This window comes from Palaemon carinicauda, chromosome 10 (genome assembly GCF_036898095.1).
Source record: "Palaemon carinicauda isolate YSFRI2023 chromosome 10, ASM3689809v2, whole genome shotgun sequence".
In the NCBI taxonomy this organism is placed as follows: domain Eukaryota; kingdom Metazoa; phylum Arthropoda; class Malacostraca; order Decapoda; family Palaemonidae; genus Palaemon; species Palaemon carinicauda.
The window spans coordinates 130,398,616-130,419,675 of record NC_090734.1 but is presented as its reverse complement, the minus strand read 5'-3'; the positions used below and the strand labels follow the sequence as shown (position 1 = coordinate 130,419,675).

General features: G+C 42.4%; 1 protein-coding gene across 1 annotated transcript in view; it reads left to right on the top strand.

Annotated features, from left to right (window-relative positions):
- The window catches only part of LOC137648764 (muscle M-line assembly protein unc-89-like), a 35,863-nt gene extending 17,200 nt beyond the window's left edge, over positions 1 to 18,663 (top strand). Inside the window, exons 4-6 of the mRNA XM_068381887.1 lie at positions 12,868 to 12,985; positions 13,620 to 13,743; positions 18,447 to 18,663. Coding sequence (XP_068237988.1) covers positions 12,868 to 12,985; positions 13,620 to 13,743; positions 18,447 to 18,535 — 331 coding nt within the window. The 3' untranslated portion in view covers positions 18,536 to 18,663. The remainder of the gene's footprint in view (positions 1 to 12,867; positions 12,986 to 13,619; positions 13,744 to 18,446) is intronic.
- Positions 18,664 to 21,060: the final 2,397 nt, after the last annotated feature.

The window sequence follows — 21,060 nt, the reverse complement described above, 5'->3', positions numbered from 1 at the left end:
AGTCTTCAGCTGCTGTGGCTAGGCATGTGGCAGCTCCCATCATTGCCCACATTGATGCCACTATAACGGGTCTCATCGACCCAGAGCAAGATCCATCGCACGCCCCCGGAGGTCTGGAGGACAATGTTGCCTCCATGAACCTGGACGTCGAACCAATGTTGCTAGACGAGCCGGATACAGGTAGGGTGGTAAGTGAGGCAGGTGTGTCCGGCGCTGAGATTCCTATCCTCAGCCCCGCTCTTTCTTCTTCTTCTGATCGCTCTTCTTTTCTTGGATTTTCTGGGGACCGTGATTCGTCTCAACGTTCATACCCGGTTCCCCCTAAGGATAAGTCTACTTCAAGGACCTTACCCAAAGCTCGCAAGCCTCACAAGACTTCTCATGGCTCTAAACATTGTACGAACCCGTCTTCAAAGACCTCTGGTTCCTCCTCTAAGTCTCACGACCCGGGAGTTCCTTCCGCCCCTCCTGCTGCTAGCCCGGGCCTTTCCGAATCAGCCATGCTTCGCATCGTGTCGGAGATGCAGGCAAAGTTGATTTCGGAGATGCAGTCGAGGATGGACACGATGTTCTCTAACTTCGGTCAGAGAATTGGGGCTTTAGAGCAAGGAGCTCCGGAGAGAGTCCAAAGCTCTCTCATCCCGGATGCCTCTAAGCTCCCGCCGTTTGCCAAGAACAACCCCTGGCGGATGGCTCTTCATTCCCCGTTCTCAGACGGAATGTTGACTCTGGAGGGCCTTGGCACTCGTCCTCTAGAGGACTTTGAATTCTTTCCTCCGGGTCTGGCATTTCCATTTCATGGTTATGCCAGACTTACCGAGGAAGCTTTAGTCCGATTAGACAAGGTCCCCAAAGAGACGGTCATCTTCCCGAAGGAGCAAGCCCAATCTGTTTGGGCCAGATTTTTGAATGACATCGGCTGCACTAACACCATGCTAACGCCTTATAAAAGCTCCTTTACGATGTTCTTAATGGACAAGAACACCTTGACTCCATGCGTCAATAAGGTGGCAGAGCTTGCCTTTCAATATGCTCTGGAGGAGAAGCCCTTGCCTCCCATCCGAGAGGTGGATCCTATCTCCCTCCTTCTTCCCTCAGGTATCGAGTGTTGGGACAACGTCCATACCACCTTTACCTCCGGCAAGCTTGCAGCAGACTGTGCCTCAGTCTTGTTTAGTGAGAAGCTTCCCCGTCTCCCGGAATCCCTCATTAAACAGGAATATGATTCCCGCCTACGTGTGGGCCGTACTCTAAACCTGGCCACATCCACGGAGTCGATAGCCTTGACTTACGATACGGAGAGTATTTTTAAGTCTCTCAACAAGGCTACGTTACAGTCTTTATATTATGACTTGTATGACTTCGCTACTGCTAAACGCAGATGTCGCAAGCATGTTCTAGCTGAGGCGACGATTAGGCATGAACCTAATAAACTCATCCGGTCCTCCTGTTGGGGTTCAAATCTCTTCCCCGAGGATCTCGTAGAGGAAGTCTTGGCGGAGGCCACTAGGGTTAATCAGAGCCTTAAAGCCCGTTGGGGTTTGACCCCTAAACGCAAGTATGACCCCGCAAATTATCAAGCCCGGGGTAGAAAGAAGCTTAGACCATATACCTCCACCCAGTTCAGGCAACAACAGAGTGCTTCATCCAACTTCCGGCTGCCTCTTCCTCCATCTTCTGTTGTCCCTGCACAGCCTTCCACCTCTCGGGCTCCTTCGGATGACTATGTCACCGTTCTGCTACCTAAGAGCCAGCTTTCTGGTGCCTCCGCCACTTCCCCTGCCTTTAACCAGTCCTACGAGGCTCATAGCTCTTCCCAGAGTTATGGTAGAGGTAGAGGCTACCACCGTGGCTCTAACCAGAACAAAGGCAGGGGAAGAGCCTTTCGCAGAGGAAAGAACTTCCGAGGCGGACGTGGAGGCAACTCCTCAAACCAATACTGAGGTGCAGCAGGTAGGGGGGAGGCTCTATGCCTTCCGCAACAAATGGAGGTTCAGTCCCTGGGCGTTCAGTATCATCTCCAAGGGACTGGGGTGGAGTTGGATTCAAGGACCTCCTCCTCCGAACAAATTTCGTCAACATTCCACTCCGGACCTGGTCGAATTTGTCCAGGATCTTTTACAAAAGAACGCCATACAAGAAACGAAACATCTGAAGTTTCAAGGTCGGCTGTTCAGTGTCCCGAAGAAGGATTCAGACAAGAGAAGAGTGATTCTAGATCTATCCCTTCTCAACTTGTCCATTCAATGCGACAAGTTTCGAATGCTTACCGTCTCGCAGGTGCGGACCTTACTTCCCCGTGGGGCCGTCACCACCTCTATCGATCTTACAGACGCCTACTATCACGTCCTGATAGCGAGACACTTCCGTCCGTACCTAGGCTTTCGCTTAGGGGACAAAAGTTACTCCTTCAAGGTGATGCCTTTTGGGCTCAACATTGCCCCAAGGATCTTCACAAAGCTAGCAGAAGTCGCTGTTCAGGAACTCAGGAATCAAGGGATTCAAGTAGTAGCCTATCTGGACGACTGGCTCATTTGGTCAGACACCTCCCAAAATTGCCTAAAAGCCACTCACAAAGTCATCCATTATCTTCAATCTCTAGGCTTCCAGATCAACTTCAAGAAGTCCCGTCTTCTTCCAAAATCGAAGTTCCAATGGCTCGGCCTGCAATGGGATCTTATATCTCATACTCTGTGTCTTCCCAGACCCAAGAGGTTAGAGATTACAAGGAACACCAAACGCTTTCTCAAAGACAAAGTAAGTTCCAGACGACTCCAAGAGAAGATTCTGGGGTCCCCTTCAGTTTGCCTCAGTGACGGATCTTCTTCTGAAGGCAAAATTGAAAGATATCAATCGTGTCTGGCGTTCGAGGGCGAACCGGAAGCTCCGGGACAGGAAAGTCCGCCTTCCTCCTATTCTACGGGAAAGACTTCTTCCTTGGACAAGAGCAAACAGTCTGTCAAAGTCAGTTCCCCTTCGATTTCCGCCTCCGGAATTAATCATTCACACAGACGCATCCTTATCAGGTTGGGGCGGCTATTCTCAGCTCAAGAAAGTTCAAGGTCTTTGGACTCCCTTGTTCCGCCATTTTCACATCAATGTGCTAGAGGCCATGGCAGTTCTTCTAACCCTGAAACGTCTCGCTCTTCCCAAGAAACAACACCTTCGTCTGGTCCTCGACAGCGAAGTGGTGGTCCGCTGCCTCAACAGAGGCGGGTCAAAGTCAGGGCCTCTGAACCATGTTCTAGTAGCCATATTCTCCCTAGCAGCCTCGAACCGTTGGCATCTTTCAGCTGTCCACCTGGCGGGAGTCCGGAATGTAGTGGCAGACGCCCTGTCCCGGACCTCCCCTCTAGAATCGGAATGGTCACTCGATCTAAAGTCATTTCGGTGGATTCTCTCTCAGGTTCCCGGTCTCCAAGTGGACCTCTTCGCCACGGAATCCAACCACAAATTGAGAGTATATGTGGCTCCCAATCTAGACCCTCAGGCTTACGCCACAGACGCCATGTCACAGAATTGGGACAACTGGGAAAAGATTTATCTCTTTCCCCCGGTGAATCTTTTGCTGAAAGTTCTAGACAAACTGAGATCCTTCAAGGGACAAGTAGCCTTGGTTGCACCCAACTGGCCCAAGAGCAACTGGTATCCTCTCCTGCGGGAGTTGAGACTATACCCTCACCCGATACCCAATCCGGTTCTGTCTCAGATAGTACAAACATGCGTTGTGTACGCTTTCTCAAACATTCAGAGCGCCCTAACTTTATGGACTTTATGAAGTTTGCGGCTATGCATGGTGCCAATATTGATCCTCAAAACACCTTGTTCCTAGAATCGGATAAACGGGATTCCACCATCCGCCAGTATGACTCTGCAGTTAAAAAGTTGGCAAAATTTTTAATAGACTCAGACGTGAACTGTATGAACTTGAACCTTACAGTCACTTTCTTTAGATCTTTATTAGAATCAGGTCTGGCAGCCAATACTATCACCACTATTAAATCGGCTCTGAAAAAGATCTTCCTAGTGGGTTTTAACATAGACTTAACCGACTCTTTGTTAGCTTCAATTCCGAAAGCTTGTGCCAGACTGAAACCGGTTACTCGTCCTACCCCGGTGACCTGGTTCCTTAATGACGTACTCAAATTGGCTTCTGATACCATTAACAGTTCTTGTGATTACATGCCCCTTCTCAGGAAAACACTTTTCCTAGTGAGCTTGGCTTCCGGGGCAAGAATTTCTGAATTGGCAGCCTTGTCGAGAGACCCGGGTCATATTGACTTTCTGCCTTCAGGAGAGGTCCTTCTTTCTCCTAACAAATTCTTTTTGGCTAAGAATGAAGACCCTCAAAACAGATGGACCTCCTGGAAAATTGTTCCCCTCACGCAAGATCCGTCGCTGTGCCCTGTCACTACTCTTAGGTCTTATTTATCCCGGACCTCCTCTAACTCCTCGGGGCCTCTATTCGTTAGAGAACAAGGCGGTACCATTACTATTAAAGGGATCAGGCAACAAATTTTGTATTTTATTAAACAAGCTAACCCTGACTCTTTTCCTCTTGCACATGATATCAGGGCGGTTGCCACCTCGGTGAACTTCTTTCACCACATGAATTTTACAGACCTTTCCAGGTATACAGGGTGGAAATCACCGTCAGTGTTCAAGAAACACTACCTTAAACATTTGGAAGCCCTAAAATTTTCTACAGTAGCCGCAGGGAGCGTAGTTACTCCCGAGTAACTCTCAGGTTAATGCCTTGACTCTTTATCTCTCCCTCTTACCTGCCTCATTTATACCCTATTGTATTCGTTGGTCTCGCACCTGAATACTGTTATTATAATTGTAAATTTTATGCTCCTGAGTATCTGTATATATTATCACTCACGGCATTATTATACCTACCTTATTGGATTTATGTTCATATTTAAGATACCCTTATAATTGTTTTTTGGTACTCATCTCTGATTAAAGCATCCTGTATTTCTCTTACGCTTATGTTTTTTCCTTTATTTTGCAAGTTTGGTGACATTTTTTTCTTGTATAGATTCACTGGGCGGCACAGGTTCGAGCCCAGAAAAGGGATTTTGACGTAGGAAAAATCTATTTCTGGGCGAAGGACCTGTGCCGCCCAGTGAACCCTCCCAGCTCCTCTCCCTTAGAGTCCCCAAACTTTGGGTGCTAAGGAGTTGGGTTCTGAGCGGATGCATTGTTAGTAGTACCGAGTGAGGTTGAACGGCTCTCCTCTATTGGGGTTCTCTGTCGTGGATTAATCTAAATAGTGCGGGACCTCTGGAATATACGCCCAATTTTATACCGACACCAATAGGTGAGCGAGCTAGTTAACCTAGCACTCCTTTACATTTTTTCTCTGGTATATTTAGCAGTAAATTACCTAAGAATAAGTGCTAAATGGAGCTTATTCACTGGGCGGCACAGGTCCTTCGCCCAGAAATAGATTTTTCCTACGTCAAAATCCCTTATATGCGACCTTTCCTGATAGTAGGCGGTCCTAACTTGGAACCGAAGTTAATCAACGTTGAGCCCGTTATATCGTATTTAGCCTTTAAAGAATTTAAAACTTTTTAAATGTAATGTTTTATGAAAGAATTTCTTTGATAGTCTTCATACTGTTTTCAAAGATGAACTAACGTTTAGACTACGCAGTTGTTGACGTTCAGGACGTTCAACTTGCGCTCTATCGTTACGATAGAGAGAGAGTGTATCACGGTTTCACTTTGCAGTAAGAGTAAATCGATTCTGACGTTTTGTTCATTCTTTCTTAGCTTAAATGTTTTAAATTCTAAATTAAAGGAACTTTTTATTTGGAAAACCTTTCAGTTCTTTTCCTTTAGTCAATTAACATGTTTTTTTGACGATATATAATTGGGCTCTTCTCTTCTCTTAGGTGCGAAATCAAGAGAGAAAGAGAGAGAGAGATAGAGACGGAGGGAGAGAGAGGAGAGAAAACGTTCCGTTCAAGCGGGTAACGTTGTTCTCGTGTTACTCTCGTCCCTAGTCTCTGTACGGGGAGGAAGGTAAAACGTTTCTAGGTTTTTATTCTTGTCCCCAGGCTATGTGCGGTGAGAGATTGAAAACGTAGTTTATATGAACTAGCGTTTAGTCTCTTTCCCAGCCACTGAATTTTTTATCTTAATATATGTTTTCTGTTTTTTTTTTGCTAGTATTAATGAGCTGCATTTTACGACTGATTTCGCAATTACTACCTTTTAATGAAGGGTAGAATTGCATGTTTCAGGTTGAAATCAGTAAAAGTTTTGATTTCAGTGAAATAAGTGCAAAACAGAAAATCGATAAAGTGATATGCGCAAAGTGTTACAGTGTTGCGTCCGAGGGTTCGTCTGTTCGTGCCTGTCGTTCACCTAGTCCGGGACCTCTTGCAAGCTCCCAAGCCCAGGGGAGAAGTAATGTCGAACGACTTATGGGTTCGAGAGGCCTTGATCAACGAACAGACGTTTTCCCTCTGTGGCTTCGGGCGTATCTACCCAAGATCGCCCCACCCACTCTAAGACGAGAGAGCCCTTTATTCCTCGTCTGCGGAAGAGGTTTCTCGTAAGAAACCATGGACCAAGGTCTCGCGGCTTATTAAGCGCAAGTCGGTCCATTCCGCGCAAGTCCAACGGCCCAGTTATAGCCACTGGGTCAGTTCGGACTCGCTGCAGTCTTCCGACGACTGCTCACCTCCTAAGAGAGGCAAAGCGGTACCGCATCAGGCAGTCACACCGTCTGTTGCCGCACCTGCTCCTGTAGACCCTAAGTGGTCTTGTTAACGTCATTGATGCAGGACTTTCGTGCGGAGAAGGTTGACACTGCACCAACCTCTAGCCTACAACCAACCACGGTTGTGCGTCCTGTGGACGCTGAGGCGACCTTCTGCCGCACTCCAGCTGAGAGAGTCCCGCCACCCATGCGTTCCAGTGTACCCTGCCAGCCGCATGTTGACGTTCAGCGACGCACGGAACCTTCCGTTGACGTTCGCAAGGTACAACAACAGTCTAAGTTGTTTTGTTTTGACGCTGTGCGTCAACCTCCGCATTCTAGAGTTGTTTTGACTGCTCAGTATAGACAGTCAAAGCAGTCTCGAGTGGACACTGTACGTCCTCACACACCTGTTGTGGTTGACAGTTCAGTTGTTGACAGTTCACAGACTGTCAAGCAGTTACATGACGTTGCCTTCTGGTCTGCTACTAATGCACCAGTGAGAGACACACTGAGGTAACCTAGCTTTTTTCGGACAAGGTTCCTGTAGATGGGGAAGTTGCTGTTCTCCCTCCTACTGATATTCCCTTGAGGACTCTGTCAGATGGAGAGGAGCCTTAAGCTGCTTGGCCTCCTATGGACTTTAATTAAATCATGATGATTTTTTTTTAAGGATCTTCGTCCGGATCTTGTAACTGCTGCTCCTCGTTCGCCTTAACGTCAGAACTTACACTAGGCCTAGCTACTTCGAAGCCGTTGTTTTTAAGCTAGTGCTCTCTCGCTCTCCTAGAGAGCGTTACGTTGGCTAGGCGACTGGTTTTTGCACCAGGAGGAGTTTTAGGGATACAGCCTTTGATTTCCCTTCTTTTAAACTGGCTTATAGAGCGAGAGTCTGATATGACACGAGAGTAGTTCTCGGCTTGGGAGTTCATGCCTCTGCCCAGATAGACTTCTCAATTCTGGTAGACTCGCCCTGGCGCCTAGCCAGGAGACGCTCCAAGTTGTTTACAGGTCAACTTCTCAGCTTTTGTCGAGCCTTTGAAGTTTTGCTGTACTATTATGTCACACATAACAAGGCTTTCAGGGATGGTAAACGGTTCCGCCTCAGTCGCTAACCCCGTCTGTTGCCACACCTGCTCCCGTAGACCCTAAATGGGCTTTGCTGCAAGACATGCAGTCCAAGCTTGCGTCCTTGATAGAGGACTTAAATGCGGAGAAGAACCTTCTGGCCAACAACCTTCCAACCGGTCGTTTGTGCGCCCTGTTGACGCTGAGGTAACCTACTCGCGTCTGCCAGTTGAGGTGGTTCCTCCTTCTGGCCAACAACCTTCCAACCGGTCGGTTGTGTGCCCTGTTGACGCTGAGGTAACCTACTCGCGTCTGCCAGTTGAGGTGGTTCCTCCACCGATGCGACCCAGTGTGGGTTGCCAGCCGCACGTTGACGTTAAGTGACGCTCGGAGGTGGTTGTTGACGTTCAGGACGTTCAACAACCAGCAGAGGTGACTTGTTGTGACGCAGTGCGTCAACCTCAGCAACCCGGTAGGGTGTTGACTGCACAACCCAGACGGTCTAGACAGTTTTGGGTTGACGCTGTACTTCCTCGCGCACCCATGGTTGTTGACAGTTCACAGACTGTGCAGCAGTTCCATGATATTGCGTCCGGCTCCGTCACGCATCCACCAGTGCGACCGGATTCAGCGAGTCAGACGTTGCCCACTCCGTTGCCGTTTCCTCATCAGTTTTCGATGAGGAACCCTCTGATGAGGACGTTGCTGAACAAGACGATCAGCCCCCAGCCCTGCTATCCATCCAGAAGATGCTGAAGAAGGAACGCTGCTCAGTCAGGCTGTGGATGAGTCTGGTAGGGACACTGTCATCCGTGGATCAATTTGTGTCACTAGGAAGACTACACCTCCGTCCTCTTCTATACCATCTAGCTTTTCACTGGACAAAGGACAAGACGCTAGAAGCGGTCTCGATCCCGGTTTCCGGAAGATAAAGTCTTGTCTGACTTGGTGAAAGGACTATATCAACCTAAGAGAGGGTCTTCCCCTGACTGTTCAGACTCCCAACCACGTTCTCTTCTCGGACGCATCGGACGTAGGCTGGGGTGCGACATTAGACGGTCGGGAATGCTCGGGATTATGGAACTCGATTCAAAGGACAATGCATTTCAACTGCAAGGAGCTACTGGCAGTACGTCTGGCCTGGAAAAGCTTCAGGTCTCTCCTTCAAGGCAAAGTGGTGGAGGTGAACTCGGACAACACCACGGCTTTGGCGTACATCTCCAAGCAAGGAGGGACCTACTCTCTGACGTTGTACGAGATCGCAAGGGACCTCCTCACCTGGTCAAAAGGTCTAGACATATCACTAGTAACGAGGTTCATCCAAGGCAACTTGAATGTCATGGCAGATTGTCTCAGTCGGAAGGGACAAATAATTCCAACAGAATGGACCCTCCACAAGGATGTATGCAAGAGACTTTGGGCCACCTGGGGCCAGCCAACCATAGATCTCTTCGCAACCTCGATGACCAAGAGGCTCCCAATATTTTGCTCACCAATCCCGGACCCAGCAGCAGTTCATATAGATGCCTTTCTCCTAGATTGGTCACATCTAGATCTATATGCATTCCCTCCGTTCAAGATTGTCAACAAGGTACTGCAGAAGTTCGCCTCTCACGAAGGGACAAGGTTGACGCTAGTTGCTTCCCTCTGGCCCGCGAGAGAATGGTTCACCGAGGTACTTCGATGGCTAGTAGACGTTCCCAGAACACTTCCCCTAAGGGTGGACCTTCTACGTCAGCCACGCGTAAAGAAGGTACACCAAGGCCTCCACGCTCTTCGTCTGACTGCCTTCAGACTATCGAAAGACTCTCGAGAGCTAGAGGCTTTTCGAAGGAGGCAGCCAGAGCGATTGCTAGAGCAAGGAGAACATCCACCCTTAGAGTCTACCAATCGAAGTGGGAAATCTTCCGAAACTGGTGCAAGTCAGTATCCGTATCCTCGACCAGTACCTCTGTAACTCAAATAGCTGACTTCCTCTTATATCTGAGGAAAGAACGATCTCTTTCAGCTCCCTCTATCAAGGGTTACAGAAGCATGTTGGCATCAGTCTTCCGTCACAGAGGCTTAGATCTTTCCAACAATAAAGATCTACAGGACCTCCTTAAGTCTTTTGAGACCACGAAGGAGCGTCGTTTGGTTACACCTGGTTGGAATTTAGACGTAGTACTAAGATTCCTGATGTCAGACAGGTTCGAACCGCTACAATCAGCCTCCCTGAAAGATCTCACCTTAAAGACTCTCTTCCTGGTATGCTTAGCCACAGCTAAAAGAGTCAGTGAGATTCATGCCTTCAGCAAGAACATCGGATTCTCATCCGAAACGGCTACATGTTCTACAACTTGGTTTTCTAGCCAAAAACGAGCTGCCTTCTCGGCCTTGGCCAATATCGTTCGATATTCCAAACTTATCGTATGGTTGGAAATGAACTAGAAAGAGTCTTATGCCCTGTAAGAGCTCTTAAGTTCTATTTAAAACGAACTAAACCTTTACGAGGCCCGTCTGAAGCTTTATGGTGTTCAGTTAAGAAACCATCTTTGCCTAGTCAAAGAATGCTTTATCCTATTTTATCAGACTGTTAATACGAGAAGCTCATTCCCATCTGAATGAGGAAGACCAAGCTTTGCTGAAGGTAAGGACACACGAAGTTAGAGCTGTCGCAACTTCCGTGGCCTTTAAACAAAATAGATCTCTGCAAAGTATAATCGACGCAACCTATTGGAAAAGCAAGTCAGTGTTCGCGTCTTTTTATCGAATGTCCAGTCTCTTTACGAGAACTGCTACACTCTGGGACCATTCGTAGCAACGAGTGTAGTAGTGGGTGAGGGCTCAACCACTACAATTCCCTAATTCCATAACCTTTTTAATCTTTCTCTTGAAATGTTTTATTATTGTTTTTGGGTTGTCCGGAAGGCTAAGAAGCCTTTCGCATCCTACTTGATTTGGCGGGTGGTCAAAGTCATTTCTTGAGAAGCGCCTAGATTAGAGGTTTTGATGAGGTCCTGTTGTAGGGGTTGCAACCCTTGATACTTCAGCTCCTAGGGGTCGCTCAGCATCCTAAGAGGATCGCGAGGCTCCGTAAGGAAGACGTACTTAAAAAGGCAGAGTAATTGTTCAAGTCGACTTCCTTACCAGGTACTTATTTATTTTATGTTTGTTATTTTGAATAACTGCTAAAATGAAATAAAAAATCCTTAGCTCATAATAATGTAAACAATTATTGCTGGTCTCTACCCACCCCCCTGGGTGTGAATCAGCTTATATAATCACCGGCTAAGTTTAATATTGAAAAATGTTATTTTTATAATAAAATAAATTTTTTAATATACTTACCCGGTGATTATATATTAAAGGACCCTCCCTTCCTCCCCAATAGAGACCCAGTGGACCGAGGAGAAAATTGAGTTCTGTGTTTACATTGAGTACTGAGTACCTGCACGACAGATGGCGCTGTTGAAGTACACCCCCTACCTGCATTGAGATCGCTGGCGGATTTTTAACGTAGAGTTTTCTGTCGAGCAACAGAGTTGCAGCTTATATAATCACCGGGTAAGTATATTCAAAAATTTATTTTATTATAAAAATAACATTTTAAAAGACTTTTATAACAGCTTTGATTTCGCAATGAAATCTGTTAACTAAGTGCTCATTTGAGTACTCATTTGCAAATATTTATTCCAGGACTGCCATTGTAACTGGCTTCCTTTCTGGCAGAATTATTTCTTGCTGATATTTACTGTATATATCGTCACCCTCATAAACTAACTGCCTAAGTCATTTTCTCCACTTGTTGGGAAATAAAAAAAACCTTCTCATTTCCTAATTATTTATATCATTGTAATGAGCTTCAATTAACAAATTCTAATTCACAAATTCTTCTGTTAAGAATTTGTGAATTGAAACTCAAGACAATGATATAAAGAATTAGGAAAGGAAAGTTTTTTTATTTTTTATTTTCCAACAAGTGGAGAAAATGCCTTTGGCAGTTAGTTTATGAGGGTGACGATATGAGATTGCTTATTATTAGAAAAATAAATATTTTATATGCATAGTTATATTTACTTTTGTTTGAAATACACTAATACCTCAGGATACGAAAGTTTCTGTATACGGAAAATTCATCATGCAAAACGACATGCAGTACAAAGATTTTTCGCAGCTCTACAAAAAAGTACTCAGGTTACGAAACGAAATTCAGTCAGTTAGGTTAGGTATATTGAATGATTCAAATGTATTTGGCTCTGTTTTATTTTATTTCGTTATACAAAGAAATCATGTTACGAAAGCCACTCCGGCATGAATTGATTTCGTATCTTGAGGTATTACTATATCAAAATTAATTTCTGTGGAGTAGTAAAAAATACTTTGTTTTAGATTATACATTATGTCGAGAATCGAATGATATTAAGTACAGTAATTAAAATATACTTTTGTGTTTGTAAAGCTGCGTCTACATTTTCAAGAATTTTCCTATAGAAAAGAATTGGTGTAGATCCTTATTTAACATAGCTTATGTTATTTTTACATACAATGTATACCATGTCACTTCCCCCAATTGTGGGGGGTAGCTAACATCAAACAAAAGGGGAAAAAAAAGGGGACCTTTCCTCTCTATGCTCCTCCCAGCCTGACGAGGGACTCAACCGAGTTCGGTTGGTACTGCTAGGGTGCCACAGTCCACCCTCGCTCGTTATCCACCACAGATGAAGCTTCATAACGCTGAATCCCCTACTACTGCTACCTCCGCAGTCATCCAAGGTGAGCGGAGGAAGCAGCAGGGCCTACCGGAACTGCGTCACAATCACTCGCCATTCATTCCTATTTCTAGCACACTCTCTTGCCTCTCTCACATCTATCCTCCTATCACCCAGAGCTTTCTTCACTTCATCCATCCACCCAAACCTTGGCCTTCCTCTTATACTTCTCCCATCAACTCTTGCATTCATCACCTTTAGCAGACAGCCATTTTCCATTCTCTCAACATGGCCAAACCACCTCAACACATTCATATCCACTCTAACTGTTAAATCATTTCTTACATTGATATAAAAAAATATTGATAATTTTGTCTTTTTTATGTTTAAGGGAATTTCGTGAAGCCAAATCTGGCGAGACAAAGATAGATGAAGAAATTACAAAGACTCTGACAGACCTCCAGAAGAACATTTTAAGATCCAAACCAAATTATAATCAGTATATGGAGGTGAGTTTAGATGTAAAGTGAACTATTCTTTAGATATAAGTAAAGTGATTGTATACAAATCTCTTGAGAGAATATAGTCAGCATCATCAATGTTGCAACTTGTTGCTTGTATTCAAATAAATTGTATTCCTTTTAGAGTTCTGGTTAAACTTATAGATTAGTACCATTCAATATATATTATTAAAGAGAAATTTATTGTATTTTCACATACTTTAACTGCATTGAAAAGAAGTTGCATGATTTAGATGAATGTATAATATAGTCTTTGGTAGTGCCATAGCCTCTGTACCACGGTCTTCCACTATCTTGGGTTAGAGTTCTCTTACTTGAGGGTACACTCAGGCACTATTCTATCTTATTTCTCTTCCTCTCATTTTGTTAAAGATTTTATAGTTAATATAGGAGATATTTATTTTAATGTTAAAGTTCTTAGAATATCTTATTTTTCCTTGTTTCCTTTCTTCACTGGACTATTTTCCCTGTTGGAGCCCCTTGGGTTATAGCAGCCTGCTTTTCCAACTAGGGTTGTAGCTTAGCAAGTAATAATAATAATAATAATAGAAGAGTCATTGTAAAGTTATTTTTGTTATTGATTGACTACCTCGTGTAACAATAATTTTATTTTTTTTTTCAGGAGATTAAGGTGGCATATGAAAAGACGTTCTTTGTTATGCAAGAAGTTAAACAAACTGCAAATGTGGTTTCCAATTTCACCAAAGCACTGAAGGTTGTAGGTGATTCTTGCTATTCCGCAGTTGGTGAGTGTCAATAGTGGTCTTGCAATTATGAAGATTATGCATAATGAGCTTTTTACAATGTGTTTGCAACTTCAAAAGTTTGTTTTCGGTATGATTTGGAGTAGGAATAGATAAGACTATGAACGGATATCTTAGCTTTTAAAATGAACGAATACACTTAAAATTCTGTTAGATTCAGTAATTTAACTTACATTTAACCCTTTTACCCCCAAAGGACGTACTGGTACGTTTCACAAAACTCATCCCTTTACCCCCATGGACGTACCGGTACGTCCTTGCAAAAAACTGCTATTTAAAATTTTTTTTGCATGTTTTGGATAATTTTTTGAGAAACTTCGGGCATTTTCCAAGAGAATGAGACCAACCTGATCTCTCTATGACAAAAATTAAGGCTGTTAGAGCAATTTAAAAAAAATATACTGCAAAATGTGCTTGAAAAAAAAATAAGCCCTTGGGGTTAAGGGTTGGAAATTTCCAAATACCCTGGGGGTAAAGGGGTTAACTAAGTATATGTCCAGTATTAGAATTATCAAAGTTAATCGTATCTATAGTTTCTTAAATTTCCTAAGTGAGACTTATGAAATCAAATGTTACGTAAACAACGTAAATGATTTTCATATGTATCTGAAAATTAAAGGGAAACTTAATATAGTTAGTGTTAATGAGGTCATTATTGATATATTTTCAGCTAGTGGTTATTGTCTATATCGGAATGTATGTTATAGGAATTGAATGATAAGAATTCTGTTGATTATTTAAGACGTATGTGTAGTTTTTATTGCATGATACTGTATTCATTATTAGTTGGTGGTCTTTTCCAAAATGTTGGTCACAGAAAGTCAGAATATTTATTTGTTCCTTTATGAATACAAACCTTGTCCTTTAATAGAAGTATCATTTCAGCAAAGCTGAAAAACTGCTGTCAAAATTATATCGAGGTGTTGGTAGTTATTCGCAAGCGGCGGGAAGACCCACCCCACTACCGGCTCACTTTGATTTCTGCTGCCGATCCGTACTGACATACTCTTGGTGCCTTAACCTCGCTGAATTAATTTTCTTTGCTTTTTCTCTTCAGAATATATTTCTGGGTCGACCTGTGACGGCCGGCTAAAAAGTCCTTTGTACTTTTTCTGATATAAATCTTCCAAATATACCAGAGAAAATTAAAAGCATGGAATGCAGAGGTTACAACCCTCGTGCGAGCACCTTGTTGGTGTCGTATATCTAACAAGGGCGTTTGTAAAACACTATTCACAGGCTGTCTTCCATTTAGATAATCCCTTCATCAAAGGGGGAGGGCCGTGACAGGCCCTAGAGAATACAGTTGGGTTACCCTACCGACACCCACCACTCGCGCTCACCAGGTCATCCTTCTGATTTGGAACTTGCATACAAGTTGAGTTTTTTGGGCACAGTGTTTTTTCGAAGAGTTTCTCGTTATTTCAACATGACTGACGTTGCTACTTCACCCTTACCAATGTTAAGTACCATAGTTTGTTTTGGCAGCTTTTGACAGTACCGGGCATTTGTTCTGTTTCCAATATGGTGGTTTTTAGTTTTGGAAGCGATTGTCCTGCCGAGGTATCGGCAGCCATTTTGGGTTATGTTCGCTTCGGTAAATATTCTAGTTATTTTTGCCCATCTGGTACTCTGTCATCTAGGTTATATCACTTACGTTTTATGGCCTTTTTGTGTTATCATTAATTTTTATTAGTTTTTACTATGGTATTTATTTGCTTGCAAGTCCAATTTGGACCTACGAAGAATAGCGATTTAAAGAATAGCGAATTAAAGTTTAGCGATTTAGTCTGTTAGTTTGTACTCGCCTCAGAGGCTTCGATTTAGACTATATCCTTGTTTATTTGTTACGTTGTCGTTATTCTTCGTTCTTGGTTATTACAATTACTAAGAAAAGCAATCAATTTTATTAATTTTCTTGTTTTATTGTGTGATGTTAGTTTTTTATTATGTAACCTTGAGAGCGAAAACAGAGACTGCTCGTTCCCTGTTCTACAGATATGAGTTATCCCTTCTCTCGTTTTCTTTGTTAGCTCGAGTAAGAGAGGTGAATTTCCCGTTCTCCGTTTTTATACGATCACGAGTTATTCAGGCCTCCTCTTAGTATCAGAGTTGATGATAGTACGTTTAATATTATAAACGTTTTTATTGATGTGGTTACTGTTAATATAGCTAACACTATTAATAGGTACGTTAGTGTATGAGTCATTAATTGGGGTCGTTTTATACCGACACCCTTAGCTCCGCCTTGAGTAATTATTGATGTTGAAACTGCAGTAGATATGCATATCTGCCTTGGAGTTACCAATCGTAGCAGTTGGATCTTCCTAAGCGTGTTGTTGGTTTATCCCCCTTTTTTTTTTTTTGTCCATCCTGCAGGGGTCATAATTGCTCTCTCGGTTTTCTCTGTGAGGAATGTTGGATGTGGGTGTGGCCATTCTCCCAGTGGCTGGCATACAGCAGGAGAAGGAAGAAGATGTCTAATCTAGATTTCTCTCCTTCTGGGTCTTCCTTTGAAGTCCAGGAAGTTAGCCTCATTTTCCTAACCGTAGTACCCTGCCCGTGGATCCTTCCCTGTCAGCCTCCTCCAGTTGTGGTGTTAGGAAAGGTGACAGACTTCTATCTAACTTCAGGACAAGCTCGTGAGGGGAAAGTTTAACCTGTTTCCCCTTGAGAAACTGGTGGAATTCCTTCTCAGAGCAAATCCTTTAAATCCTTTCCAGTTGTTGGCCTTGGTGGCCATGCTCTGAGGACGTTGTGGCCATCTTTGGTCTTAGAAGGTACTCCTTCCAAGCACAAATTGATGTCATCTCTTGCCGCCTCGCATAAATGGGTGGCCGCTGTAGTTACATCTGCAGGCACTGCCCTTGTGTATTAGGACCTTGTTGCCTCAACATGATTGTTGAACTGCCAGTCCATCAGAACGTAGAAAGGATGTCTTTCATTCTTTCCAAAGTTCCAAGGAACTTTCGGAATAACATTGTTTTTCACAAACTATTCATCACATGAATGAAAAAGGCATAATTTGACGTCTTGATGATGTACAAAGCTTTCCCGTGGAACTCGAGAAGCTCCTGTTGAGCACGGCACTGTGCCCACTCATGCTTCTTGGGATTCCTTTTCAGTGCTCGTCTAGCAGTGCCCACGAGGTCTCGCTTTTATTGAACATTCACAAGACTTTGTCCTTCTCTTGTTTCTGCTCGCACCTGAACAGGATTATGAGCATTTTGTCTTGTCAACATAGTGTACCTTGAAGACTAGATCCAATGAATGGGATCTTGGGTATGCTTGGTCACCAGAGTTTGAACATCCACCTATTGATAAACTTCCATGTGTTCTTGCTGTTAGCAAATGAGTGCAAGACTTCAGTCTTTCTCCCGGTGCCGAGCACTCCTTAACACGTCAACATGCTGTGGTTCACCAGCGCACAACTAGCCTGGTATGGACAGAGGACAAAAGAGTGCGCTTACTGCCAATATAGAAAGATAATTAGGCAATGTAAAAGTCCATTTATGTTACATCAAATGGTAATGTGCATCATGTATACTCGGACACACTATTGTCTTATTTCTCTTCCTCTTGTTTTTTTTAGTTTTTATAGTTTATTTATGAAATATTTATTCCAATGTTGTTACTGTTCTTAAAATATTTTATTTTGATTTTTAATTATTTTTTCTTATACTGTACTTTCCTTATTTTCTTTCCTCACTGGGCTATTTTTCCTGTTGGAGCCCTTGGCTTTATAGCATTCTGCTTTTCCAACAAGGGGTGTAGCTTAGCAAGTATTAATTAACCCTTTTACCCCCAAAGAACGTACTGGTACGTTTCACAAAACTCATCCCTTTACCCCCATGGACGTACCGGTACGTCCTTGCAAAAAACTGCTATTTACATTTTTTTTTTGCATATTTTTGGTAATTTTTTTGAGAAACTTCAGGTATTTTCCAAGAGAATGAGACCAACCTGACCCCTCTATGACGAAAATTAAGGCTGTTAGAGCAATTTGAAAAAATATACTGCAAAATGTGCTTAAAAAAAAATAACCCCAGGGGGTTAAGGATTGGAAAGTTCCAAATAGCCTGGGGGTAAAAGGGTTAATAATAATGTAAAGAGTCATCCAGAAGATAATGTTTTCTTTGGTTGTGCTGAGAACAAGAAGGGAAGGAAGAATCAAGGTCTTCCTGCTGTTTGCCGGTAATTTTTACAGCCAAGTTTTCCAGCTTTGCTGAATTCCTATTCCTATTAAAGGAATTTGGTTTGTAGTTAGGATAAATACAAATTACTTTTAAGATTTGTGATTTCGTCACTCCTCGTAGTAACGGAGGATTTAGAGGAGGGAGAAGTCTAATTGGAAAGGGATCTCTGGTAGTGGTATCACTAGCCCCAGTTTTAATACGGACACCCTTTTGGGGTGAGCGAGCTGGATATATTCCTAGCATTCCATGCAACTTTTTTCTCTGGTATATTTAGCAGTATTTATACCTTTGAAATGGTGCTTTAAGGAGCATTTCACAGAGCGACACAGATCCCTTGCCCAGAAATAGATTTTTTCTTCGTCGAAATCCCTATTTTAGACAATGTCAAAGAAATTTTTATTGTATAACTTTTAATTGTACAATAGATGATTATTGTATTCTCAAAATGCTGATCGTATAAAATTTACAAATCAATTCTTTAAATTTCAGAGGAAATGTGTTTTGGCCCAACAAAAAGCCAACCACTGAAGTCAACGTTGAATTCACTGCTGACATTGGGAGATGTATCGACAATATGAATTTTGGAGAAAACTTCGGCATTTAAGATATTTTGTTCATTTTAAGGTAGCTCATCCTTGTTCGTTTGTAGTGTTTTACATCTGCCGAGTTTTGTTTGATATTGTTTAAATTTATGTGTAGTACACAATGTTGATTTATTAAATTAACTCCCCTGTTTATAAGAAATATATTACATAAAGACCACCTTCATTTGCATTAGCTTATGAAAATAATGATTTAAGTCAGTTTAGAAATATTGTACATATTCTTTCTGTGTAAATACATTACTGTATTGTAAATTTTGAATACTGTATATTTAAGTTTTACACTATAGTCCATTTCTTTTAGCGATTCATATTTGCACCGACTCGCAGCGGTGCCCTTTTAGTTCGGAAAAGTTTCCTGATCACTGATTGGTTGGACAAGATAATTCTAACCAATCAGCGACCAGGAACTTTTCCGAGCTAAAAGGGCACCGTTGCGAATCCGTGCAAATATGACTCGCTAAAAGAAATGGACTATAGATGGTCTTATAAAAGCGTAAAATCATAGGGGGTGATTTTTGTTTTTAAAGAGGGAAATATGAATAATTTTATTTGCCACTTGCCAGCTAAGGAAGGTACACAGGTGAGACGTGAATCATTAAAGGTTAGGTTTGACGAATATAGAATACCGTAGTGACTTGCATAAACTCGCTTATATGATTTGGAAAGTTTATGTAAATTTGAATTTGAAATAATTGCAATATGTACAAACCTCTTGTTTTACTTTTGCTTTATGCTCAAAATTATGGATTAAGGAATGCTCACCAGACCCGAGAATTCGTAGCTCTTCACCGTTAGGTTGTTTAGCACTTTGAAGGTACTGTAGTCACTTTACTATTTCATGTATCATTATTTTAACTTATTTAGTTCATTGTACAGAACAAGTAGAAAGTTACACGAGAAGTATTTTCGTAGAAACGAGTAGAAAGTTGCACGAGAAGTCTTTTCGTAGAAACGAGTAGAAAGTTGCACGAGAAGTCTTTTCGTAGAAACGAGTAGAAAGTTGCACGAGAAGTCTTTTTGTAGAAACGATTTATAAGTTACACAAAGTCTTTACATAGAAACAAGTTGAAAGTTACATGAGAAGTCTTTTCTGTAGATTTTTTGCTGTCTTGAATCCTTAGGGAAAAGAGGTACAGTACAATAAAGTAATTTTAACACTCTGAACAAGAATATATTTTTGTCCAGATTTTGGTAAAAGCTGCAGTTGTTTGGCCAACTCTTGTCAAGGTTATAACTATATACCAAATGTTCTAGGAATTTTACCCTAATCTAAGTGTATGCAAGCACTAAGGAGTCGTATTAATACATACATACATATACCAAGGCACTTCCCCCAATTTTGGGGGGTAGCCGACATCAACAAATGAAACAAAACAGAAAGGGGACCTCTACTCTCTACGTTCCTCCCAGCCTGACAAGGGACTTAACCGAGTTCAGCTGGTATTGCTAGGGTGCCAAGTATTAATTGATTTATTTAATTACACCAGTATATGCCTTACTGACATACATGGTACTCATTATTAATGACAAGGTATTGCTGCCTTTTATGGGCAAATTGAGTCTTCCTTGCCATGAAATGTAAGAATGGCAACTTAGTGGCAGGCATTACTTGACAGTTTTTGCCTTTGGCCTCCAGCTGCATCCTGTCTTCCTAGCACGCTCTCTTGCCTCTCTCACATCTATCCTCCTATCACCCAGAGCTTGTGGAGTTATTATTATTATTATTATAATTATTATTATTACTTCCACCTTGCTGTCCAATGTCCTTTCACTCAAGCTTTGTGAGCAACAGGGGAGTTTCCCCTAAACTTGTAGCCCAAATTACATACGTCGATCCATATACAGTAAAAGGAATAGTCTGTGTGTCATAGATTATTATTAATATTATTATTTTTACTAGCCAAGCTACAATCCTAGTTGGAAAAGCAGGATGCTATAAGCCCAAGGGTTCCAATAGGGAAAAATAGCCCAGTGAGATTAGAACTTAGAAAACCCTAGGAAAGAATTGACAGAAAGGCAATGTGAAGGGTGGTGAGGATGTATGGTATAGAAGATAGGTGTTTTGAATGATGGAAAAGAAAAAAGAAGATACAGTAGTTGTTTTGATTGGTGGAAAAGAAGATAGTGGTTTTGAATGATAGGAAACTTTTTGCGAAGGAAGTGAAAGGATGTATGGTATAGAAGATAGTTGTTTTGAATGATAGGAAAGAAAAAAGAAGATAGTTGTTTTGATTGGTGGAGAAGAAGATAGTGGTTTTGAATGATAGGAAACGTTTTGCGAAGGAAGTGAAAGGATGTATGGTATAGAAGATAGATGTTTTGAATGGTGGAAAAGAAAAAAGAAGATAGTTGTTTTGATTGGTGGAGAAGAAGATAGTGGTTTTGATTGGTGGAGAAGAAGATAGTGGTTTTGATTGGTGGAGAAGAAGATAGTGGTTTTGAATGATAGGAAACGTTTTGCGAAGGAAGTGAAACATCAATGTTGAGATTAAGAATGA